At 41.8% G+C, this 27,315-nt stretch overlaps 1 protein-coding gene across 3 annotated transcripts in view; it reads right to left on the reverse strand.

The window, feature by feature from the left end:
* ZNF704 (zinc finger protein 704) overlaps positions 1 to 27,315 on the reverse strand; it is an 85,935-nt gene that overhangs the window by 58,114 nt on the left and 506 nt on the right. The window contains exons 1-2 of one of the 3 annotated variants that reach the window (XM_065668487.1): positions 26,965 to 27,290; positions 9,653 to 9,855 (exon numbers count right to left, since the gene is read on the reverse strand). In XM_065668487.1, coding sequence (XP_065524559.1) covers positions 9,653 to 9,855; positions 26,965 to 27,246 — 485 coding nt within the window. In that variant the 5' untranslated portion in view covers positions 27,247 to 27,290. Of the gene's footprint in view, positions 1 to 9,652; positions 9,901 to 26,964; positions 27,291 to 27,315 lie in introns of those variants that run through there. The other 2 variants (XM_065668486.1, XM_065668488.1) reach the window with 2 other exon arrangements.

Raw genomic sequence — 27,315 nt, forward strand, 5'->3', positions numbered from 1 at the left:
CCTCCTCATTCAGCCAGGTGAGGAATCTCTTCACACCAAGCCACCAAGCACACAGCACTTTCTGCTCCATGCTGCCACATGTGGCACTGTGTGTGTTTATGGGAAAGTCCTAAATGCCTTTTTTTTTTTTTAAACCTTCTTTCACTGCCTGCCTCGGCTTCATGGGAGGAACTGAATGGACCTTCACAGTGAAAACAGAACAGATGATCCAAGTTAAGGAAAAAAGCAGACAACAGGGAGCTCAAGTTTGGGAACACAGTATAGCATGAAGAATGCAGCTGCCCCTAATACAGTATGCCAAGCGTTGATGCTGCAGAGGACAGCTGTTTCCATAGGACAACACAGCTGGGGTGTCCAGCAACATGTGGGCTTCTGATACACGCCTGGAGAGAAGGAAGCACAACTCTCAGATACCTAGAATTTAGTATAACGTATAATTTAAAAAAGGAAACACCCTGCTACTCTATTCTGGCAAAGTTATTCTACACTTCTTCCGTCACTTCTCCAAGGAGGCTATTTTGAAGATACGGTTATCCAACAAACCATTTCACATACACAGCCACTAACAGTGAATGTTTTATCCCAAATTGAGAACAAAGTTGTTTCTAAACGTTGGTTCTATGCAAAGTGTAAACATACATTTGCTTAGGAATTTTAAATAGTTTTAGCAAAATGCCTCATTTCGTCTTTACTGTATGGACGGAAGAGCAAAGTACTTTGGGATGTACCTTCTCTGCTAGGGCCACTAATAGCAGAAGTTTCTATTTCATGAACAGCTTCCTTGTGGTTCACTGAAGATGCAACTACCACTGTTCTGTTCACTGGATACCAAGCACAGATGGCCCAAGTGTTACTTGTCAGACACAGTATCAGATCACCTGCAGGAACTCTCTTGGCAGAATCTAAAATACAGAGCAGTGTAAACTCACAAAACTCCTTACGTAGTGAGCTTAACGAGCGTACTTGCAGAACAAAACCTATCTCTTATTGCTGGCTCAAGAAAACTGTGAACTAGTCATTCAGTATGTGTTATAAATATATTGAACACAACAGCTTAACTCTTGGAAGCTTCCAAAAAGTGTCCTTTCAGGTATGGAACCAGGCTTTCCACAGGGAACAAAAGCCACACTGCAGGTCATGTGCAGCACATGTCCAATGCAACACTGACATCAAGCGCTGCTCCAGTAAAAAAGTCAAAGGTTATTTTATTTGGAAAGACTAGCAACTTATCAAAAATTGTAGTTGCTTCATGCAGACCTTGTATATATAGCAACACTTCTGTTCCACCATTTTCCCAAAATGATTAGGGAGTAAAAAGGGAAGACTTGGAACTTACACTAAAGCATGCAGATTGCTAAAACCACAAGGAGATGCAAGTTCTGCTTCAAATAAAAATAACCCACTAGAAAAACCTAATTTACAAACATACCCTAATCTAGACATTGATATTTGAAAGTGATGAAATGTGCCATCCTTTGACAATTCTCCCCTTGTCACAAAAATTGAAGCAGTTATAGGCGAAGTGGGTATTTGATGCATATAAACCATCATATAACAGAGATCAGAAAATCTTTCTTACAGAAATTAATACAAGGCACCTTAAAAATAGCCTTTCATCTATTCAAACCAATTATACACTTTACATACCACATAAAAATATAGGGTTAGCTGATTTTCATTGTAGTGCAGCTGTCTTAGGGATACAAACAAAACACTGAAAAATTCTTGTACATATAACACAAGCATATCACTTTCCACCTCCCTTTTTTAAACGTGAAAAATGAATGCTTTCATGGAGATGATACTTAAGGAGTTAAGATGGAAATGTCTAAAATATTTTACAAGTAACAATCAATGATGCAACTTCTCTCAGAGAGGGAAGTTTCACGTCTTTGCTGACATCAGCGATGCAACATTGAATACCACTGCATAAACTAGAATATTTTCATTTTATAGCATCTAAATAAAACAGCTACAATGTATGTAATCTATGTAACCATGCACACAGTAGCCCATGCTTGCGCATTTCAGATACACAAGTTATAAACCATGTACCCATTGACTTTTTTTCTTTTCTCAGCACAGATGGCATTTCAAGAGGAATTTTTTTTGTGCCACAGCTAACACAAACCACAAAGAAATTACTCTTATTGAATATTGCCTGCTGTTGAAGAGTGTTTTGAAATGACACTCCATTTTTTAAGGGAACTGAAGAGCTGAGAACAAGCCACGCATTCACAGCAATGGCTAACAGATAAAACAGCAATGCTGACTGAATGCAGCTCTTCAAGAGCCAGCGCCTAATGGTCGCTGCAGATTAAGGACACATTTTTCCTCTCTGCCACATTAGAGGAATTCATTGAAATTTGCTTGGAAATGAGATCACTGTCCATTGGCAACTCCCATCACACAGATAACATTATTTAGCCTTCTGTCTTGGCCACCAGTGGAAGAAGATTTTAAAGGTGAGCGTCTTCTATAGATGAAGACAAATTTCTCAGCAGTGCTCTGAATGAGATTTTCTAAAGAAATTCAAACTTAATTCTACGTATATATATACATATGTTTCTGCATATGTATGTATACATGCACAAGCAAAATCTTCTTTTGAAAATAATAGTTACCTAAAATAATACAGACTGCAATGTCAGGCAGTAGGACAACTACAACTATTTATTATACAATCAAATTTTCATGCTCTGTTTTCACTGGAATTTCATTCCCCAGAAATGCCATTACAAGTCCACAGTTAAAAAACTGGACAAAAACACTGGCCAAAATCCAGATGCCTGAAGTCACCAGCTGGTGTTAGTAGTTCCCTCTCATAACATTAATCATTGAATCAACTAGGTTGGAAAAGACCTTTTAAGATCATCAAGTCCAACCATTACCCCAGGACTGCCAACCTGTCACTAAGGGCCTCATCTACACGGTTTGTGAACACTTCCAGGGATGGTGATTCCACTTCCCTGGGCAGCCTGTTCCAACACTTGACAACCCTTTCGGTGAAGAAATTTTTCCTAATACCCAGTCTAACCCTCACCACCCCCCCCAACCCCCCACCCCCCCCAGTACAGCTTGAGGTCATTTCCTCTTGTCTTTCTCACTTGTTACTTCAGAGAAGACATCAGCCACCTCCACCAGTAATACTACTGCACACATCAGAAGACAAAAGTCCACTGGAAAATAAAAATACATTATGCACACTTTCAGAGTAAATTTTTCTACAGCTGGGTATGTTACCCCTTTCCAGCAAATCACCAATCCAAGATACCACTATGGCTCTCTGGCCAAGATACCACTATGGCTCTTCTGAACGCTAATGCCTGAGTTTGTACCACCAGCCATGAAATCCAATCTTACAGCAAGCTCAGCCATCCCTATGGTCAGGATGCTTTGAATGGGACAATCCCACTGAGTGTATCCCCTGTTCCCCAGAACTTGAGACCTGATCCATCTCACTACTTGAAAAGTGAGTTTCCAACATTCTGCAAGCTGTCATCTGTCTCAGCACCATGAGAAGCTGTTTCAGCTATCATGGCAGTAACCACTATGCATACCCAGACAAGTAATCTGGAAGTTGACAGTCCAGTTAAATGAACAAGGTGACTTTTGGAGTTCTAGTTTGGTTCTGCGGTAGCTAACTGTAAAGCTTTTAATCTGCAATTTAATCTACATTTTCCAAATAAGCTTCTGCTACAGCACTTTTGCACGCTGCAGGCAGATCGAAGGCATCTCAAGTTTAAAGCACATATACAGTCCTTCTAGATCACAAAGAAAATTTAGTATTAAAAAACAGCATCAAGAAATACAGGTTTTTTACTTTGAAATGTGTTAACAGATTCTCTCACTGCTCTTTGGGGAAGCCTCTTTTTCCTATGAACAGTCAGATCCCAGAAGGCACCACACCTTTTTGCAGCAGGCCATGATGAGCAACATGAAACATAATGAAGCTGTAATGAGTGCTTGGATGAAATCCAATCAAGCTGCACACATATTTAGCTAAAGTTTAGCATAACAAAGCAACAATTTACTACTTCAATAATTAGCTGGTGTGGATATTTGGAAAAGCTGCTTTTAGATGCATGATATTGCCAACCACCAACATTTCTACAGAAGCCCTGAAATACGGGAATGACCCTGGGAGTAATTCTCGTTACATGATAAACACCTGTTTTCAAAGTTTCTAACTATCCTGGATGCACAGAAAATGAAATCTAAGAAACAGGAGCACTCAACCTACAGGATGGTGAAAAAATTTGGAGAAAACCTCACACCCCAATTAAGTGCTTTTGTGCTAGAAGGAAAAGCTGGAGAGCTCAGAAGCTTGCAGAGCTACAGTCACTAAATGTGAAGCACAGCCTGGTTTCTCAGCATTTTGTTTGCATCCAGTTTGACTGAAAAGCCTCAGCAGCCAACAAATAGTTGATGCCTTCTAAAGCTGCCCCATCAATCCTCTCTGCCAAAATTTAAGAGGTACAGAAAAGGAGCTCTCCCAAGGAGAACTGATGAGGCTTCTAAAACAGATGGAGAAGAATAACAGAATACGATCTCTGAATAAACACCACCTCTGGATAAACAGAAATCCGCAACTTGATCATCAGGTCCTTCCCTCTGCAAGCAGATAGGGAAGTTCCAGTGAGGGTATCACAGTCAAGCAGATACTGCTTCTGATCTCGGAGTCAGGCTTCTGGAGAGTTTTGCCTATGAAAATAGGCAAATGTTTCCACTGACATGCACAGTGCATAATCAATCATGCCCAGCAGGCCTTACAGATCAACAAACCACTCTCTAATCAGAAGGCTGCCCAGAGCTGCATTCCTGGAGAGACCAGGCAAGAAAATCATTTAGGGCTGAAAATGCAGCACTGCCTACACTGCTTTTTTATAATGATGGTCAGAAAACATGGCTGCAATTAATTTTGCTCCTGTTATCTGTAGCTATTCTAGAAGGACCTAAAGAGGCAATGTAGGAGAGAATTCCTAGAGATGTTTCATTTACTCTAGTTCAATTACTTCATGTACTCTTTCATTAAATTATATATAAATAGATAAAGTATAGGTAAGCGAATAAAAATTAATGTCACCATAATAAGCAACTTTCTATATGTATAAAAGAATATAATATAATATCCAATATATTACTGCCATGGTAAATGTCACAGCTTAATAGTAGTGAACCAGAAGAGCACAGGAACCAGAAGGTTTTATTGCACAACAGCTGCTTTCATCCTATAGGAAGTGCTTAAGCACCTCAGGTTTAGCTTTGGCTGGTCCTTTAAGAACAAAAACTTAATGTAGAAAAAGGCAGTTGGTAAGTTTGTATTTCCTTTTCAGAGGAGGTTTTTTTTTCAGAGGAGATGGGGCATAGGAGGACTGGAAAGGACAGGAGGAAAGGAAAATGATGTGGCAAGGGGATAATTAAAAATTCACAATATTTTGAGCTCAAAAGCTGAATAAAAGCACAACTATTCAAATACTTTCACCCATCAGAGAGGTAGAAGTGATGCCTGCCTAGCTCCTTCTTTAATTCTCATAACCTTTCAGGTGTTTCCAGTCCCAAAAAGGACAACACATCTGACACTAATGCATAAAAGTTTTGAAGAGTGGTTGAAACACTTCTGTCTAAAAGCACCTTTAAACCAGTCACAATTTCCTGACAATTATCCTCATATTTCAATTAAAAAAGAAAAAAAAAAAAAGGAAATTTCATCCCTTGCTCTCCATCTCCCACCCTTACAAGCTCATCCTCCAAGAGGCAGAAGTCATTCACTGTATGCCTGGCCTGCACTGGGTCCCTATATCACGTCTCATACCCTCACACCCACCACATCAGCAGTCCAGGCTTTTCCCCATTTTCTTGCTGACTTGCTTTGGAAGTAAGTGTGCGTTATGGTAAGTAACTGATGAAAATACGAATGAGCAAACAGCTCTGTGAACTCCACACTGCTGCCTACTGGGAACATCATCTTTGGTTACATCTGACCTCTATGCATGTAGCTGCCCAAGAGCACTGCTAGACCTGTGCTTGCTTCTGCCCACAAGACAAGGTGATTAGTCTGCAGGACACCACTCTCATTTTAGTAAATGAGCTTTAACTACTCAGATCCTAGGGATCTGGGCTGTGTTTGATCGCTCATGTTTGAACTGGAGGTCAGTCTAAAGCGTACTCTCCTCTGTTGTACAGATAATATCTCAACTCTCAAGAGAATTGCAGTTTATAGTCGAGTGGTCAGACCCCCTTCTCCAAGACAGCAGTCCTTCATGTGCTAAAACTACCAACAGATTAAAACTTTGGAAGGCAAGTAAGAAATCCAATTTTCTTATTATATTAAATAATTTGTCTACTCAAGCTGAACAGTTTCATTTACGCTTATCTGAGTTTCAGAAGTAGGAAAGCTACTGAACTCCAATATAAATTTGTTTAAAATGCCCAAATGAAGAAATCTGAAAAGACTTAATGCTGCTAATCTCTCATTTCATTTTTGCATTCCCAAACACAAAAATCAGTGAGAAAAAAGTCACGGTCTCCTATTTTACTCCAAAAGACACTTCCAGTACAGCTCATAATGCAGAGAGAAAGGTCTGCAATACTTTCTCAAAATTAAATAGAAATTGTAAACGATGAACTTTAAAAAGCAATTTAATTTCGATCTTAAAATTCTCCTGCATGCAATAAAATATTTCTTTCGGGTCTGCCACATTTAGCCTGACACTATTACTTTAAAGAGCTGCACTATGAAGCATCTTGAATACATCAGGACTTTGACGGTTACGATACCTCCTTTGAACACCAAAGACCCCTGTTCAGATCCTTGCTCCAAATGCAACAACAGAAGAACCTGAATGCACACCACACCCTAGGCAAGCATGTAACTGCTGGGCTGTTACTGAGTATGGACCTACCCCTTCTCTCCATATATCACTGACATATTTTAAACTGTCCATGTTCCCGTTAGTGTCCTCTTCTCCAGCATGAGAACTCAAGAGGGCCACCAGTCTGTCCCTGCCCTACAGTTCCACCTACTGTAATTTCAGCACACCTGAAACACCAGGTACTTGGTTAAGTTATTTTCACATCTCTAAAATTTCAGAATCTGCAAGCAATAATGAAAGCCCTGTGGCTGAATGCCTCAGAAGAACATTTATTATGCTGGTGCCTTCTGAACTGTTAGTTATTTTGGATACAGTGCCTCACAATGATTTTCATTCTTATTCATTGAGATCCTTAAAAAACAGATAAGGTATGATGGGCTTTGTTTCATTTTGTGGTCAGTGAAGTATACTCATCCATGCTACCAAGTCTTTTGCAGCCAGTTTTTCAGAGGTCTCATAGAGATACTCATATGCCCTTGCTAATGAAGATTCTGCAGTATGATAACCTTCTGTCTCAAAATCACATATTGTCCTGGGTTTAGTAGGATACTGCAGAATTTAATGTTACCCTTTACTTTGGCATCTGAAGAGAAGTGGGTAACCTGAGCTCCACTAAGGATTTAAAACAATAAATAGCAAGCTTCATTTCCACAGCATTTTTCTACTTCATTAACAATAGCTGTGAGGGGTTTTTTTTGTAAAAAGGGCGAATGCAGCAATAAGAAACTGAAGGTCATATGAAACCCCTTATTTCTTCCATGTTTTTGTAAACATCATCTAATTAATTCAAGATGACCTTCCACAATTGGATATGACAAATCTGAAAAGGCGTATGGATGTTCTCATCAGAGCAGAGGACAGCCGACCCAACAAGTCCTGCCAGGAGGCGAAGGGAGAAGGAATGTGCCTCTAGGAAACACGCAACTCCATCAAAACAGTCCTAGACAGAAGAGTGGAAGTGGCTTCTAATGAGGCAGGAGAACATCAAATGTATTGAATGTGTGGACAAATGGCCCAATATCTCACCTCAGATTAAAAGTGAAACTTAAACTTGTCTGCAAAACTGTAGCAAGAGTGACAGAAATGTTTATCATGCTATTCAATCTAGACTCCAGGTTTGTTTTCTACTTCATTTTCTAATTCTGCTAATGTAGCAGTTCAACCTGTATGTCTGAAAATATGCAACAACATAATATGTTCATTTTTCTGTTCCAAACAAAATATGGAAACAAAGAACAATTTTAGAAGACAACTTTACATGTGAAATTGAGTTGTTTCCTAAAATCTTAAGTATCCTGTGATCACAACTGGTGTCACAATTAGTCTTAAAAAGGCATTAAAGATATTTATTCATCCTATTTTTCACCCTGTTTGGGAAAAAACATCCATCCCTCCAAGGATGGATATTTTACAGTTACAGGAAAGCAGAGATCAACCGCTTCTTGAAGAGCATTATCTGCATGAAGCCACGCAAAAAGGCACTTAAATCCCATACTTCAGCCACCTGAATTGTAAAATGGAAATTCTAATATGCGGTTCAAGCAGGAAGTTGGACTAGGTGATTTCCTGAGGTCCCTGTGAACCTGAATTTTCTGACGCTCCTACTTGCTTAGAGACACATAAGGATAACTGTGAAAGGCACTCAGCCATTACAGGGTTAATTACTGGTGAAAATCTCAAGGAAGTATCCTAACATATTCAAGTTTTAAATGCACAGCTTTTTACTAGATATATATATGGGGGGAAAAATGGTGTCAAAATGCTCATGAACTTTGTGGTTTTCACAAGTGTCATCTATGAAAGCAAGAGGAAAATGACAGTCATCCTGTTCTGGGTAATGTGGCAGAACCTGCTGGTTTATGTTGGTTTTTAGACAGCAAGCAAACAAAAAACAACAAAGCATCCAGTATTTTTTAAGTGACAATATAAACTCAGAAGGTGTTTCACTGAATACCATGTGCAAGTCAATTTACCAGGCAAGTTAAGGAAAACAAATCTCTGCAGATAGACTGATGGCAACACCAAATCATGAATAACAAAAAGAAACAGTGCTTGTTATCTTGCAAAATAGAATACCCAATTTGTTGTCATTTTCCCCACCGTGAATAGAAGTGAGTCTGTTTAGCATTACCGGATATGGGTTTTTTTATACTAATGTTCAGCATTTCCTAGGAGTCATTCCTTTTCTTTCTCAAAGCAGTGAAGTCCTTCCCCAAAACGCAAGATTCTTTAGATTACTGAGATTCTCAATATTATAACACAGCTGTATGCCTATACCAGGATGTAATGGAACTTAAGATACCACATTCCCTCTATGCAGTGTAAGTCACATCCATGACTATAAAGCGGTTGTAGATATGATACTAAAAAATAATAATTAAAAAAATGGTATCAGGTAGGATGATTCTGTGTCTAATTTAGAAGATTACATCTTGGGGTCAAGCTGGGTCAACAATCTCTTTCTGTTAAGACATGTCCTCTTCTGAGAGTAACTCAGCTGCATCACATTCTAAAGGCAAAAACATTGCAAAAGCAATACAAAGTCCTACACTACAGATGGCCTCAGTTTCTGCTAGTACTGCTTTCAGTTTTCTAGCTGATCTCTCAAATAGTGGCGTTGTGTTTGATTTTGGACTGCTTGGACACAAATACTTGTCTTATTATTTCACAGTATTACTTACCAAACTTACCTCTAACATCCCACTAAAAACAAAACATTAAAACGGAAGCAGAAAAAAAGGTTAAACAAAACACAAAAAAAACCCAACTGTCCTTACCTTGCTGGAGGCACATCAATATTTGAAGAAACAACCTTGCGCTTCTGCTCCAGAAGACAAACAGAACGAGTGTTTTCCTTCTCATACTCGTGAGCTCTGTTTGGTTTTTTGGTCTCTGCTGTTTTTAAATCTTCCTCCTTTGTGGTGAACAGGAGAAACTGTTGGTCTGGCAGTTTTTGACTGACGTCGTATTTTACATCCTCCTGTTGAAATGCAGGAAAGGTCATTTCACGCTTGATGCTGGCTGCCTGCAAAATTGAAAGCAATTATTAAATTTTCCTCTAATTCTCCCAAAATGTAAGGGGGGGGGGGGAGGGGGAAGCGGGGGGCACGACACATGACCCAATACCCACAGGCATTTACTTCTAAATAGTTTGAATCAGAGAATACCATTTCTTTGCCCTTCATAAAGTCTAAACCTGCCATTAATTTCTCAACAGTGTTGAAGACTATGCAGAAAAATAAGCAATTATTTTCCATTTGATAAAGCAAGTAGTTACCTCTTACTGTTAAATCAAAAAGGTATTTGAAGTATCAGAAACCACAGAACATATACATTAAATGTATACACATCTGTGCTGCGTAACTACACTAAATAAATGCCAGCTGCCCTCCTCCTAAAATTCCAGGAAAAAAATCAGAATCCAGATAAAAGGCAATAAAGAAAGCAAAGCTCTTCTGCCAGTCACTTACTGGATTCTTTAACAGCTGCATTTGTAAATAAGGGTTTCTCCAAGAGCAGAAAAATTATTCACTATGATCCAACTCAGGTGCCAGAAGGCAAAGGGGAGGAAGTTATGCCGTCTGGATCTCCATGTGGAGCCCATCCAGCAATGAGGAGCACAGACACAGACAGAAGCAGTGTCAGGTTGTCTCTTTGGCTGCCAGCACTTCCCAGATCTTCAGGTCTGCTGCTTCCCATAAGCAGAGACTTCCTTAGTAAACAGGTATCTTAACAAATACACTACCTCTCCAGAATACAATGCATTGGTGTTTATAAACCGAACTCTTGCAAGGTTGCAGTGAAGAGCATGGAAAACCAACAGAACCAAGACACTCCGTCTTCCCAGCAAGCAGAATAAAGCCCAGGACCTAAACTTTTCTCTGGAATGCCATTCCCTGGCCAACTATGCTGAGATAGGTCACACGGACAGACTATCTCGCAGACTGTCGCAAGTCTCTCATTCTGCTGTACAGTAGCCAAACTCCCCCAGACCCTCAGCTTGCTAGCTTCCTCATGTACCTGCCTGCCAGAAACACCCACTAATAGAGTTATTTCTAGATATCTGTGCTTTTAAGACCAGGAGCTTTAACTGCTAACTTGTGGTAAGTCCAAGAGATGCACCAGGGAGGCAACCCAAACAGCCACACAAAATACAACCCAACAAAATAGATGCTTGTCCCACCATGAGCAGAGGTACTTCCACGACACATGCACCATCTTGGAGAAGTCCAGACACCTAGGACTTGCAAACTGTATTTGTAGATGCCTGTAAATTATTGCTGATCTTTACAGTGGAGAGATCGAGGATGTGTTGCTCTCAGAAAGTACCCCCACCAATAAGCTGAAAATCCCTATGTAAACGCTTCCCCTGTACTCCTTTTCATCATCCAAAACGTTAATCAATATATGTGTATATGTTTACACATAAAAATACATAAAAAAATAATCCTCTCTCCACATACCTCCCTGTTCATAGCTTTCAGACCTTGGCAGGTATAAAAACAGCACAAGCAATTTTAAATTCATGGGAAAGACAACCTTGCCAAGGTAATTTTGTTTCATTCAGTAAACTATGCAACACTGCTAACGTATAAATACTTCAGACCAATTGCCTTACTCTAGTGTTTCCAGAGAAAGGCTTTTAGACATTGCTTAAAGAACAAAACTAGAATTGTTCCTTTATGAATGTAAATAGTAGAAAGAATTAGTCATTTTGCACATCTTCACGCACAAATAGATGACACATTACCAAGAAAATCTGCCTGGAAGACAAAACAATCAGCATGTGACCACACAGAATTAGGAGAAGATGTATAAATAACATAAATTTAATTCTGATTTAAGGATTATTTTATAAAAAAATTCTTAGGTTTACAGTAAGCCCGTTTTTTAGGGTCTGAGGATCTTAGCAGATGCTGAGTTCCCTTCAATTTTCAACAGAATTGACTTAGAAGTGATGCACTAAAGCAAAAAACACCCCCCAAAACCTGAGAATAGCCACATTCCGATATCAAGCCCCTAGAAATTATATAATACAAATGAAGGTACATATAAGACTCGAATTCTATCCATTCCATTGCCATATGGTCTTGCATTGCATAACCACGCATCATTTTCTCCCTCCCTAGGGTTTCCACCTTATCCAGTGCAGAGGATGGTGCTGAGCAGGGCATGAGCAGCTACATGTGCTGTGCATGGCAGGGTGCTGGTGTGCACATGTATGAGGCAGGACCCAGCAGTTTCCTCCTTGCTCTGCACCACCCGTAGTGGAGAAGGCCTTGAGAGTACAGGGGCAGCCTCCCTTATTCCCTACCCTTCAATGCCAGACTGAACACAGTATTCATCAGGATGATTTAATTTTTTTTTTAACCCAATAAATCCATGATTTTACCAAAGGAAAAAAAAAACAAACAAACAAAAAACAAAGCACAAAAAACCCAACAAAACAACAAAAACCTCCTCAATTTATGGAACTATAATATTTTATTTAGTTTCAGCAAACATACTGTGCCATACACTATCAAGTTTTCTTTACAGACCTAAACAGTGATGACAAAAGGTTCTCAGACTGCAGCTGTACAAATAAAACCTAACCGTAAATAGCAGAATACTTGCACTGTGATACCAGATAACCTATTCATATATGTCAAAACTATTCACATACAGTTCAAATATAGTCAAATAACAGCTTCATTTTCATATGTCAATATGCCATAATGAACAGCCAGCCCCAAGCAAGCGTACAGAAGTGAGGAATGACTAAAACCACAGAAGCAAGTGCTTAGGTTGACACAGTCCCAGGTCTGCTGGCTAAAATGGCCAGAAAGAGCAGAAGACCAAATCCAATGCTTAGACTCTCTTCTGCTCCTTCAGTTTTCAAAAGATGTTTGGAAATATTAACCTGCTTCTAAACTTTCCCTTGAGAGCAACTGCGGATAAAGAATCTTTTCTGCTTCAAAAGCAGGTGATCACGAGAGAAAGCCATGAGCTTCCCTTGGGGGCCACTCTCCTGTGGCATTCTCCTGCTCTACAGGCAATTTTTCTTGTTTAATTCATCCATGTCTACAGGAGCCATTTCCACCTGAGACACCTGCCCTAAATTGAAGGATACAGGGTCTTTTGCTGGAAACCCAACCACCTATACAAGCAGACATTGATGTGCAGAGTGCCAAAGGCCGCAGATTGATCACTTCTTGGCAAACACACTGACCAACCATCAGGACCCTGCTGCTTTCAAGGTCTGCTTCAACATCTCTCACAGTTCTGGAAAACATGGACAATTTTCAACATATTTTTCCCGATAACTGTTCTGCAATAACCAATCAGGAATTCTTATTTTTCCCCTGACAGATCCTTGACATTCTTTTAAACACTCTGAGGCTTGTAGTGGTCCTCTAAGTCCATAGCATGTTTCATCAGAAATTTTGTGGAAGGTCTAGTCCAAGGAGAAGCTGCCCGTCTTGCAGACAGCCAGATGTTAACACTGCAACTTCAATTTATTTCAGCTTACTCCAAACACTTCACATTTCTCTCCTCCGTTCTTCTCAAACTCCATTTTTAGGCTGTTCCCTTCTGGTCTGGCTTTTCTTACATCTCTGTATTTGCCACCTTACTGCCTTCAGCATCAACTGCTGATAAAAACACATCCAATTTTTTCCATGCACTTAGGATTTTCACTCATATAAACCATTTCACAATAGGCTAACAGTTTTTCTATGCAATTCATTGCATATTTTCACCCTCAAGCCATCAGCAACCTTAAACTTACTTTCAACGGAGTCATTTGCAACCTGGCCTCAGGCAACTGACATCACTTGGAAGTTCAGTCGCAGAAACAGGAGTTACAAACTACGTCCAAATTTTAAAAACTAGCTTTGTTTCTGTCTGCAGCTACCCTCATCTGCCTTTGACAACTTCCCTCCATAACCACTTGGGCAAGGGAAACTTTTGATACGTCTCTGCTTGGAAACAACAGCTCAGTATTACCTGCACCTTTCCTGCTGGAGCTCTGCTCTGGCACTGCCCCGTACTTGGGGGCTGATCTGGCTTTACTTGTTCCACTGCTTTTCCAGCAATCACCAGCCTTCCCACCCACTCTCCTCTGACTTTTCAACACCTAATAGTGCAAACGTCAAAAACTTCTTCAAATGCACAAGCTGGGTCACAGAGTGGAGAGCCATGAAGATGATGAGAGGGCTAGAGCACGTCTCCTGTGAAGACAGGCTGAGAGAGTTAGGCTTGTTCAGCCTGGAGAAGAGACTCCAGGGAAACCCTGTAAGCATCCTTCCAGTACCTAAAGAGGCCTACAAGAAAGCCAGAGAGGGACTTTTTAGAAGGGCATGTAGTGATAGGACAAGGGGGAATGTTTGTAAACTGACATAGAGGAGATTTAGGTTAGATACTAGGGAGAAATAGTTCACCGTGAGGGTGGTGAGGCATTGGAACAGGTTGCCCAGAGAAGCTGTGGCTGCCCCATCCCTGGCAGTGTTCAAGGACAGGTTGGACAGGGCTTGGAGCAACCTGGTCTAGTGGAAGGTGTCCCTGCCCATGGCAAGGGGGTCAGAACTTAAGGTCACTTGCAGCCCAAACCATTCTAGGAATTGTGAGTCCTCAGCCTACGTACAATAGTAACACCATGTAACTGTTAAAGAGACACAGTTCAGGATAAGGATTTATGATTTCCATATGATCTACTATGTAACCAGTTGGTCTAATTCTATCCAAAAAACTCTTCTGATTAAACACCCATTAAAAAAACACCAATAGCTACAAGCCAATTTAGCATCAGCCAATGTGCTGGATAACTGTTGGTTTGTATAAACAATTTTTTCGGTCTGACTTTGTGACCAACTCTTTCCGTTTTCCGAAATAGATGTAAGCATGCTAAATGTTAGGGACTGCCAATAAACCTTCCATCTGTTAAGAAAACAAAAGCCACAAGATTTTATTTTTTTTCTTTTTAAACAAGGCTTTTGCAATATTTTTATCCACTACAGAGCAAATATGCAGCTCAAAAAAAAAAAGCAAAAGAAGGAATCAATATATTCCAGCCTAGTGTATTAACGTAAAACAATAATTAAATGTGTATATTTAACATGATACACGTTTTAAATGTTCAGCCAAAAGAAGAGCTTAATAACTGCAAGGATCTTTTCAGGCCAGCCTGAACAGCTAGACTATGCTCTAGGGACAGGGATAAGCCACGTTTCTGAACAAGAAAGAAATCAGGAGTAAAGTTCACAGCAAAACATGACAAGCAGCAATGAGAAAGACTGAACTTATTACCAAGATAACATCACGCAAGTAAAAAATATTTAAATTAAATCCACAGATGGACAAATGTTTTTGTTTATTCTTACTACTTTATACAGTATTTCCAGTTCAAGTTCCCGTAACAGAGTTTTTTTCTGTAAAAAGGCTCTCATTTTTCCCATCCCCAAACGGCGTCCTCACTGGAAGGAAAGAATGCACTGCATTTCCATTTTGCCAGAAATCTCTATTCATACTGGAATACAAAGAGATAAGACAGATTCTCGTAATGATGCTTGGAAATAATCTGCCCTGAATTTCAATGTATTATTACATTTTCGAGTATACTTTGCATTTAATTACTCGCTTCACCGGCAGTTGCTTATTACACATAAACCATGTCAATCTAACCACTCTAAGCATTTGTAAACTGCTGCTCTCTAACAATACGGAAGATAATGTGTTTTAAGGTCATTGTAAGACTTCTTTATAATGTATAGTATGCACTAATGTATAGTAATGTAGTATTTATTTTCAACCAGGCTAGGACAAAGTCCCTATCTTCATCATTTGACTGAATATACGAAACCACCCATAGAATATATTTCCTAGTTATTAAAATACAAATTTAAACATTTATGTTGCCTGGATCCACAATACGGTGTAAGGCACGAAGAACTGGAGTCAGCTAGAAACTTCAACCCTTTTCATCATGAGGTGTTTGACAGTGTTTATGCAGCTAAATACAACTTATTTCCAAAAACCATGTGCCCCAGTACCAGCCTAAGGTGCTACTGAAATATACAGCATCTATCCAGATGAATGACAGAAACTTTCAGTCCCACATGTGAAATTCAGTACGCATAAAGATACCTGTTGAATGCCAAATACACAATTACCAACTTGTGACATTTGAAATTCTTCACTGACTGGCACAAGAAGCACATGTGTTATTATAACTAGACAGAGAGGTGTTACTGAGATTACAGGGAGAGACAGTGAGGTACACTGGGAAGCTACAGTCCTTCCCATACACTGTTGTCAGGTCTAAACAAAAATGATTCAGAGATATTTGAGCCCTTCTCTCTCTACAATATGAACATGAAGGGATGAAGATGTGAAAGCATAGCAACTTCCTTTCTCATCCCATATACACCCATGGCAAATTCCTTGCAGAAAAGTACATGACATGTCATCTAAGATAATCAGACACCAATTAGAAGCAAATAAAAATATTACTTATTGAATGTGTGCATCTACAAAATTTGCTTGCAATGTTTAAGTCTCACAGAAATAACTCCTTGTTCTGTGTTCTGTATATGCTGCACATGCAAGTGGATAACTTGCAGTCATTGCTCGGCGAACCCAGCTAGCTGGTTCAGCTGGAGGACAGCCCACGGTCATGGCATCTCTGTAAGTCCTTCAGCGCTGTTTTTCTTTTCTTAAATAAAACAAGCTCCTGAGAAACACACTGCCTAGGAACATATAAAAATTAAGAAGCTGTCTTGGAGAGCCTTAAACAGAAGAAAAATGGAGGTTCACAGTTGCAAAAAAAGGGGTTCATTTTTCATTTAGCAGTCCTGTTGCTGCACTTCAAGGTTTTCTAAACACACTCGCCATCAAGAACTCAGGTACTCCACCAGGCTAAAAAGGGCTTTGCTGGCCAGGAACGGGCACCCATAATTGCCTTCCCAATTACTGGTTTCACAAACAGTGAGTTTAGAATGAACTAAACCAATTATCACATTTTCTTGCAGTGTCCTACGTGCCTGGCTGTGCAAGCAGGAAGGGAACTGCCAGGCAGGTGGCTCCCCTCACCTCTCCTGCTGCAAAAGCAGTGTGAGGTGTGCCCAGTGCCACTGAGGCTAGCCGCGGACATGCACAGGACATGAGAGGGACTGGAAATGTGCCCTGGGCTGGACAACAAGCACTGAAGGCCAGAAGAAGAGGAATATACACCTGGAGTTTGCTGGCCACCTCTGGGGAAACTTAAAAGACCTGGAATTGGAGATAAAAAAGAGCATGCCAATGCAGGGTAGCAGGGAAGTTCAAACAAACTTTTTTGTTCTTATTTCTATTACGTTACTGGTTGTAATTACAAGCTGCAATTAGTAAGTGCCATCAAATCAGGTGTTCTACTCTACCATCCTCGTGCATGGACTATCTCATGGACATATTAAACAAACAAATATCAATCTGGTCTTTATTTACCAAATTTCATGTGCAAATAAAATATCTTTCATTTCTACTATTTTGAGTTCATTGCTGAAGATCTACTTGTTTCTCTTTTCATTTGCTTGGGGGGTTGGGAACACTAAGGACAGCAAGCAGCTCAAAGCAGAACGGAGAAATACCATCACTTCTATCATCTTATTCAGGATCAAGCAAGCAGAGCTCCCAAAAAACCAGACCATGCAAGAGGCAGTGGGGAACTCCCCACACTTTGAAGAAAATTTTGGAAATGCTGACTCACTGTTCCTCAGTAAGAAACACTTGATCAGTTCATCTGCATTTGAAAGCCCTCCTCTGCCTAGACAGAGATACACAGTGGAGTATGTCTAGTGAAAAGAAAAACAAATTAGCTTTACTTTCAAGACTTCTTGCAAATAAGGTACAGATGGGTGTGAGATTTCTAAGGTCAGAAGCAATTGTCTGACTTTGGAAGCAGACAGCTGAGATGAGATGCTGCAGATCCTACATCTCTTAAAAGGTTATTGAAATGTAAACCTTAACATCCTGGGAATAAAGAGACTTTGCTCTTTTTCATTTGTTTTTGTTTTCTTTTTCACGATTGGATTTCAGTGAAATTATATCAAGGTAGTTCACAGATGCATCCAACTGTTGTAACTTTGGAATTAAATAGGCACTGTGAATGACAGCTTAAAGGGGCAGTGCTGATCCCTGAAGCTGAGAGCCTGGAGGAACTATTACAAGATCAGAACCAAGCACACATCCTTATCTCCTCTAATTGATTCCAAGCCTGGAAGTAGAAAGCATGGTCATTCAGAGGAGATGAACAAGCAAGGAGCATTGCACTCAGACACGAGATTCTCCCAAGTCTATGTTTGGCTCCAGACAAAAAAATTTAGCAGTTTTCCTGTTCAGAGTGGGAGAGATGCCAAAAAAAGAGTTTATTTTGGGATCTGACTAAGCAGAGTAATACCACAGAGTTTCATCTCCTTATCCCTGGAAGCAATGGAGTAACACTAGCAGAAACCTGCAGAGGCCAAACATGATCTCTTCCTCCTCAGCCACGCCAGAAACCAGCCCTCTATTAAACTACTATAGGGATGTAACCACATTGCATGGCAGAAGGGTCTTCACAAAGAACCCGAACAACCATATAGCTGCTGTCCTCCAAAGGAGGAAGGCTTGCTCCTTTTCTTGCCTTCCTTTCCCTCTCTATGAATGCCTTAGCTGCGATATCCCATCTTTTCCTCTGCACTATTAAGATAATTGACAAGCCCTTCCTTGAGTCACCTTATTGAAGTTACAGGTTCTACAGACTCTTTGCTGCAAGTGTTTCCCACTGTTTCTCATTTTTCTGCTTTTTCTATACAGCTCTGAAAGCCAGAGGAGCACTACAACTTCAGCTGGGCCAGGATTTCATGGAAATCTGATCCTTTCTGTTTTGGAAAAGCATCAATAAAAAGATCTGTATTTTTATGCGAAGTTCAGGCAACAGAAGTTGTTCAGTTTCCTGTCTTCATTAGTTTTGTTGTCAAACAACAAATACCACCCACACATGTACTTTTCAATACAATGAGACAAATGTCAATGCAATCGTCATTTTTGAAAGTTTGGCAAGGTGCCAGAGCAGTGAAAGTGATCCCATCACAGACTGTTCAGTAACAGCGATAACATTAAATTCCTACATGCTCTGCTCGGCAACATACTACAGTGAAAAACAGCAGCACAAGTTCATGAAATTGAAGCTGGTCACCATATGAGCTCTTTCTACTCACTCTGTATTTCCTGTTTCATTTCAGCAAATAAACAAAGACACTAATAAGAGTTTCTCTCTTAGCCTACCACCCTTCTGTAGTATTTGGGCTGGCCTCAAGCAGCAGGAATGGTCAAGCTGCTCATCATTTTTAGAAATAAGCAATTCAGTAAGTCACTTGGAAGTATTATAAAGCCAACTATAAACCACTCTCATTCTGAGGGAAAAATAAATAATATAAAAAAGCATCATTGCTCAAGCTACAGCAGTGTTTACAGAGCAGACACCAACAAAGACCAGTGCATGCCCAAGCAGCAAAGCTCCCACCTTCGAGATGGCCAAGTGGCACAGCTTTATCCCACAGTCTGCTAAGATCTCTTTGGTGCTCTCATACCACTGAAATCGTTAATCTAGCACTGGGAAAACACAGAGTAGGCCTCAAGAGTGCAAAGCTTATCTACAGGACTGTTAGGCTTCTCTGTAACCTTGGGTCAAAAGCAAGGTTGGAAGAGCACAGGGTCAGAAAAGGCACAAATGATCTGTTCGTCCACACTTGTCATAAGACACATTACAAATGTTAATTACCAGACCATGAAAAGCACTTTCTCAATACTTAGCTTTCAGATGCAAAACAATACCACTTCTATCTTCAAGGAGAACCCAAGGATCTACAGGCTGGTCAGCCTCACATTGATTCCCAGGAACATGACTGAGCTGCTAATCCAACACACCATTTCCAGGCATATGAAAGACAAGAAAAGCATCGTGAGTAGTCAGCATGGCTTCACCAGGGGGAACTCATGCTTGGCCAGCCTGATGAACTTCTAGGACAAAATGACTGGCCTGGTAGATGAAGGGAGAGCAGTGGATATTTTCTATCTAGACTTCAGGCAGGCTTTTGATGCCATCTCCCAAAACATTTTTATATATCAGGTGTTGATGTATGGACTGAATAAGCAGGCAGTGAAATGGGTTGGAACCTGGCTGAATGGACAGGCCAAGAGGGTGCTGATCAGCAGCACAAAGTGGTAAATGGTAAATGGTGGTGTACCCCAAGAGTCAATACCACATCCAGCCCTGTTCAAAATCTTTGTTACTGATTTGGGTGATGAGGAGGAGTGTATCCTCGGCAAGTTTGCAGATGACACAAAAGTGGGAGGAGTGACTGATATACCAGACAGTCACACAGCCATCAAGAGAAGCCTTGACAGATAAAAGAGCCAACATGAACCTCATAAAGTTCAACAAGTAGAAATGTAAAGTCCTGTACCTGGGGAGGAACAAGCCTAGGCACCAGTATATCCTAGGGACTACCCAGCTGGAAAGCAGTTTTGCAGAAAAGGCCCTGAGGTTCTAGTAGACACCAAGGTGAACTTGCAATTTGCACTTGTAGAAAGAAGGTGAATGGTGACCCGTGCTGCACCAGACAAAACTTCTGACAGGAAGTGAAGGGCTGTGATTCTGCTCAGCACTAGTGAGGCCACACCTGGAGTGCTGCATCCAGTACTGAGATCCCAACACAGGAGAGACAGGGACATACTGGAGAGAGGCCAGTAAAGGGCCACCAGGACAATGAAAGGGCTGAAACATCAATCCTATAAGGAGAGGCTGAGTGAGCTGGGGCTGTTCAGCCTGAAGAAAAGGCGGCTCAGGGGGATCTTACAAATGTCTATAAATACCTGAAGGGAGGGTACAAAGAAGACAGGACTGGGTTCTTCTCAGTGGTGCCCAGTGACAGGAACAGAGGCAATGGACATGCAATGAAACATAGGAGGTTCCCTCTGAACATCAGGAAACACTTTCTCACTTGTGAGGGTGACCGAGCACTGGCTCAGGCTGTGGAGTCTCCATCCTTGGGAATATTCCAAAACCAAGTGGACATGTTCCTGTGTCACTGGCTCTTGGTGGTCCTGCTTGGGCAGGAGGGTTAGACTAGGTAACCCCCAGAGGTCCCTTCTCACTTCAACCATTCTGTGATAAAGACTGAGCAGCACATCTCCACCCACCAGCACAGACTGCATATCTGAAGGCAGCCAACTGATCATTCTCAACTGAACTCATTCTAGATTGAAAACAGTCTAGCAAATAAGGATCAAAACTGTTCATGGCTACACTGCACCTCTTTATTCTCACACAGTTACAGTTTTGTAATACAGTTCCTTTTAGGGGAAAAGTGGTTATGCTTGCTCTGTGTCTAACAAACAACAACAAATTACATCAAAGATCCTCAGCAAATTACTCCCATTCATTCTTTATTATGGCAGAGTTAAGAAAAAAAAACATCTTGCAAGCCCAAGACCCTCAGCTCTACCCCAGTAATCCACGCGACGTATCAACTTTTTAAAAATTTTAATAAGAAAAAAGAAATCCCAGGTCTAGTTGTGCGGTTTCCACAAGGACTCCACCAGCCAGGTTTTCACTCAAGGTCTATAAGAAACAAAATGAAGTCTGAAATTTAAAAATTAATTCAGTTTATCTTCTTACAAAAACATGGCTAAACTGCTGGTATTCATCTACCTCTCTTGTCTCCCCTTTTAGTTGTTCCCCAGAGTCCACCAGTATCCATTTATTATCTCTTGTGTTACTCTTCAACTTCGCAGAAGAGGGTAGAGCAAGATCATGCTTGCTCTGAGTTTGTATGCAGCCTAGACTAACAGGATCCAAGATGAGAACATGAGTGCTGGTGTTATAATAACTACCAGTATTTATAAAAATATACCATTATTAGTCTGAGAGGAAACATTTCAGTTTACTCTTAGGTTAGCATGCAAGATCCTAATGCGCCTTAGAGATTTCTCTACCACTAAGCAAATCTGGTACTTGAAGTCTGCATTTTGCAAGTTGCCTGTTAAAATGTATTTGCACACACACACACAAGCTAAATTAAATAGCACTTCGATAATCAAGCAAAAACCAGAAAGTATGCTTTGGCCAAGACGAGTCTGTAGTCCATTCAAACAGTAAAGCTGAAGCTGAAAGTCTGATTGAAAGGACAACAATGAATTCACACCTGGCTTTAAAATGCAGATAGAAAGACCAAAGGAGCAGAGTGAATTCAATCCAGCCAAGCAACTCATGTAAGTAATAAGCAACTGATTTCTACCAAACTCTGACGATTCTTCTACATCCTATATATTACACAGATGTCTCTACCTTAAAAAAAATAAAAATAAAAAATAAAAATATCCAACCCAAAACAAACCAAACCACAAAAATGTCCAAAAGCATATTTTTTTCCTGGATTAACCTAGACCCCTACCAGCACCTACCACCCCCCTTCTGAAACCTCTGGCACAGACTTGCATGTGCTCTGTACTTTGTAGTTGTTGCAAATTCCTCTTAGCAAGGTGGGAAAAACTGAGCCCAATGTTCATGAAGTTGACATCTTGCTTATGCAGCTTGGGCTTTCATATTCCTCCTGCATCGCAGCACAGCTCTCTGGGCCTTTAGTTTCCGGACTCTTCATCGGCTAATTTCCCATGATTCTGGGAGCTGCGTATCTGCAGGAACAAATCCATTTGCAGGAAATTCATCCTTCTGAACTACCAAGAAGTGCTCACACGCAAGATAATATCTGGAATGGGTAATTTCATGTGTGCATATGGTAAGGTAAGAGCAGAGACCATGGCAACATAATGCCTGAGGAACAGGAGCAGTCCCCATAGTCAGCTAGGTTAGAAACATCCTGCATCCGTACTCTGAACCTGCAGACAGCAACTGCATTGGACATGAAGTGGCAGCTCACCTGGGCTAAACAGAAGAAAGCACCAATTCCTTTACTATTTATAACAGTAGAGAAAACACTGCAACATGCTGGCAAGTTATCACAAGCCCATGCCATTACCAGCCCAAATCCTCAATCACAGCGCTCCAGTGGCTTACAGGCAAATTAGTGTATTTCTGCTACTTGCACTGGGGTTTGCTCATAAGTACCAGATAAACTCAGTATCGCAGACCACTGACGGACCCTACTTCAAAACCTTCTCTCCATATCACCAAACCCAGCAGTTTCCATGGAATGAATTAACCTCAGCATGGTACTAATGTGGCTGCTTGTGGTATCTAAATCAAGCTCCATACAAAAGATGAAATAAACAGGACTGCAAATTAATCCACGTTTCAAGACTAAGTACTGGTAATTAGGCTATTTACCCTTTTTCATATAATTTCAAATGGCTGGAAATCTAGCTGTAGCTAAAGCAGCAATATGGGTTGCACAGATAGAGTTTCATGTGCAAAATATGTCTGTATAATCGGCACATTAGTGTTATTTGTTTCCCTATGCAGATGAATGAACTAGCATCTGACACAGTAAGAAATCCCAGCACATCTCAACAAAGCTTTACAGGCTCTGAAAGACTCTCTGGCTGTCTTCTGCCATTTCCCACCAGCTACACACAGCATGGTCATGCTTCTTCCAGCATCGTGTTAGAATAGCAGGGGGAAGGAGAGCAACAAAAGTTTTCTCCAGTGTTCTCCACCTGGACATCTATGTGTTTACAGCAATATAAAGAAGCAAACTTTGTATCTTTCCCATGACCAACAGTCTCTCTTACCCACTTTCATGTTGTTATCTGTTCTCTCCTTCCAAGGCTTTAGATACTGGAGAAGTACAATTTGTCTTTATAAAGTACTTCTTCCTCTCTATGCTCATGCTTAAAAGTAAGGGTCAAAATCAGACTACCAGTGGTGCAACCAACACCGTGTACTTCTTTCTGGTGGAGGCAACACAGCTGTGACCTGATGGTGCTTGTACTTTCTTCATCTTAACTATTCTCAGATACTTCAAAAAAAATATTAATTCCCTTGCAGGCCCTATGATGCATTCATCTACATATGGGCGCTTCATGGAAGTGACTTTGTGAGGAGCCCATGAAACCTCTAGCTTTAAAATTCTGTTCCACCCAAGGGCACAGACATTTAGTGCATGTGCGCATCACCTGTATCAATACCACACCCCAAACCATTGCATGCCGGTTCTTTAATTGCATTATCTGGATAGCGTATACTGTAAAACCAGCACCCAGACCATATTGCTTTCAAGTGTGATTAAATTCTGAAGCTCTTCAGGACATCTCTTGTTCTGAAGAGTACTGAATGCTGCAATCATTTATGCCCTCTCTGAGCACTGGACAACCTGTCATTTCCCTTTGCACCCAGACCCCAATTTGGAAGGCCAGGCACAGGAGTCAAACACTGCTAACTCCATGCCAGCTCTCCATCTGGCAGGAATACTGTTTGACAAACCACAGCCAGATCATGCTAGTCCTATTACTCTCCTGCAGCTCTGCAGGTGGACCTCTGCATTCATTTTATGCCAACTTCAATCAAGATTAATCTGCTGCTTTAAAATTACTTGGAAGAACCTTTAAACTTTATGTACTTCCACACTAACAACCCCTAGAGAAATGTACAGAAACCAAAGACAATTTCTTTAAAATACTAAATTTTAACAGTTTTCTTATTTTATAGTACTCAAAAGTATACACAGTGAAAACAAAATCCAAGCAGGTCATGATGATTATATTCACCTAAAGAGGGTAAATACCTGCACCTGTTAACCAAAGATGACTTGAGAGTTTATTAGGTACACCAGAAGTATCTCAACATACATTACTCATCTATGAGGCAGATTCGCTGTCCAGCGAAGTAAATACAGGCAAGCGCAATGTTCTAATATGCACATATAGTCTTAAGTGCAAAGCAGAAATACCAGCAACCTTTAATATATGTATTAACAGAGATCAGGGTTGGCCTAGTAGTACTGCTATGCTCTTGTTGGGGTCTTCCCTGTAATCTCATAAAAAGGGAAAAAAAAAAACAAAACCAAACAAAACTGAAACCAAACAACCAACAGAAAAATACCTAAAGTAAAGCAGCAGTGGAAGTACAAGTTATCCCCATATTGCTTCAGGAAAGTTTGTTACAGCAGTAGAAAGATATATATATATATATATATATATATACATATATATACACACATAACTCTTCAAAGGCATGTTGAGGGCTGACAAAGAGAACAGTACACTCCGATAATCCATGTTAAATGCAGATTATACCAACGTAATCCAGTTGATATTTCATATTATTATGCTCCATTTGATAATTTCATACTTTTTTCCTATTAGGTACACATGGGAAGTTTCTCTAAGCCTCCTTTACCACCTAGCATTTCCACACAATGGGAAGACTGATGGAACAAGAAGCCCATTTCGGTGCCCTTCATCCTTAGGCTAACAGTAAAGTGTCAAAAGGTTTTGTAGCAACATAATTGTCCCAGCCTTTCAGGCCTCAGCATGGATAGTTTGACACAGGCAGACCATAACCACATCTCATGGCCTTTGACAGACTCACTGAAGAGCTACCTGCACAGGTTACAGCAACCCAACTGGGGCATTTATCCTGCCACTGCCATAACAAGCTTGTTCTGAAACAATATGGGGATAACTTGTATTTTGCTGCTGCTTTACTTTAGGGATTTTTCTGTTGGTTGGTTGGTTTCAGTTTTGTTTGGTTTTGTGGGTTTTTTTTCCTTTTTATGAGATAGCAGTACTACTAGGCCAACCCTGATCTCTTCATAGAACCAAGGAATCATAGAATACCAGGTTGAAAGGGACCACAAGGATCATCTGGTCCAACCTGTCTAAGCAAAGCATGACCTCAACTAGATGTCCCAGTTCCCTATCCAGCCGAATCTTAAGTGTCCAGTGCTGGGGAATCCACCATGTCCCTGGGGAGATTATTTCAATGGCTTGTTGTTCTCATTGTTGAAAATTTTCCTCCTGTGCCCAGCCAGAATCTCCCCAGGAGTCACTTGTGCCCATTACCCATCTTTTCTATGTGACTCCTTGTAAAAAAGGCGTCTCTGCCTTCTTTGCAGCCACCCTTTAAAAACTGGAACATGGTGACAAGGGCTCCCCTGAGCCATCTTTTCTCAAGGCTGAACAAACCTAGCTCTTGTTAAGTAAGGATCATCATCTACCTTGAAAAAAAAACAAACACCAAAACAGTTAAATCCACATGGACACCCTTTAAACTTTTATGCACATTTATTTTCCATTACCCAGTGCACAACTATCACCTAAATCCTCCACAGACCTACCTACACACAAACTTAACCCTACTATCCAGGTTATCCCAAGAGAAAAATAGTTACAGAAAACCCATCATGATAAAATACGGCCTAGTCTGCAGGATCTCAGCTGGCGACTGTGCTCAGCAGGTTCCTCCAAAATGCACCAAACTCAGCGGACAGCCCGATCACACTCGGGCCTCTGCACAGTGCTGCTGCGTTCAGAAACTTCTCACTCGCCGCCCATCCATGTCTCCTCACCAGGCCACCCTCCCCGAACGCCACACACCCGGTGGGCACGACTGGAACCTTTAAAACCTCCCCCATGGCAAACGGCCAGGTTGCACATCCTCCACCCCCTCAGCAGCCCCGCACTTTGCCCAGGAAAGCCTTCACGTCCGGTACTCGAACTGCTCCAGACACCGGTGACTCCCTAGGCACGCCGCCTCTGAGCCGCGCAGCTGCCCGCGCCGCCCTCCCCCCTACCCGCCGCCCATCTCCGGAGCTCCCGGGACGGCCCGCACCGGACACCCGCTTCCCCTGGGACTTGTTGAGCACAGGCCCGTCCGCACTGCCCCCCGCAGCACCGCGCCGCGCCGGGGACCGCCGGGCCGACAGCCCGCGGACAGCCGCAAGCCACCCGGCCAAGGCGGGACAGAGACTGCCCCCCGGCCCGGCTCGGGGAACCGGCCTGCCCCGCGCCGCCAGCCCGGCACCCCGGTCCGGACCCCTCTACCGGCACCAAGATCGGCCGGGCCAGGACGGGCCGGGCGGCTGCCGCTACCGCCCCACTCCCGCATCTCCCCCCCGACCCGGGAACGCACCTTGAGGCTCCCGCGGGGGGGACCCTTGCCGTGTCCGGTCACCGCTGGGGGGGGACTCCCCAGGCCGCCCTCTTCTTCCTCCTCCTCCTCCTCTACCTCCACCACCACATCCTCGTCTTCGTCCTCCTCCTCCAGCGCCGCAGCGGAGCCCTCCCGCCGGGGCGGCCTCCAGGCGCTCTCGGGCTTGGGGAGCCGGCCCGCGTCCGCCTGCGCGGCGACCGGCCCCGAGCTCAGCCGCCGGCTGCCCATGCTGGAGCGCTTGGCCAAGCGCCGCGCCTGCATGGTGCCTCCTCCTCCGCCCGGCCCGGCCCGGCCCGGCCCGGCCCGCCTCGCCTCCCGCCGCGCTCAGCC

Source organism: Lathamus discolor, chromosome 2 (assembly GCF_037157495.1).
Source record: "Lathamus discolor isolate bLatDis1 chromosome 2, bLatDis1.hap1, whole genome shotgun sequence".
Classification (NCBI taxonomy): domain Eukaryota; kingdom Metazoa; phylum Chordata; class Aves; order Psittaciformes; family Psittacidae; genus Lathamus; species Lathamus discolor.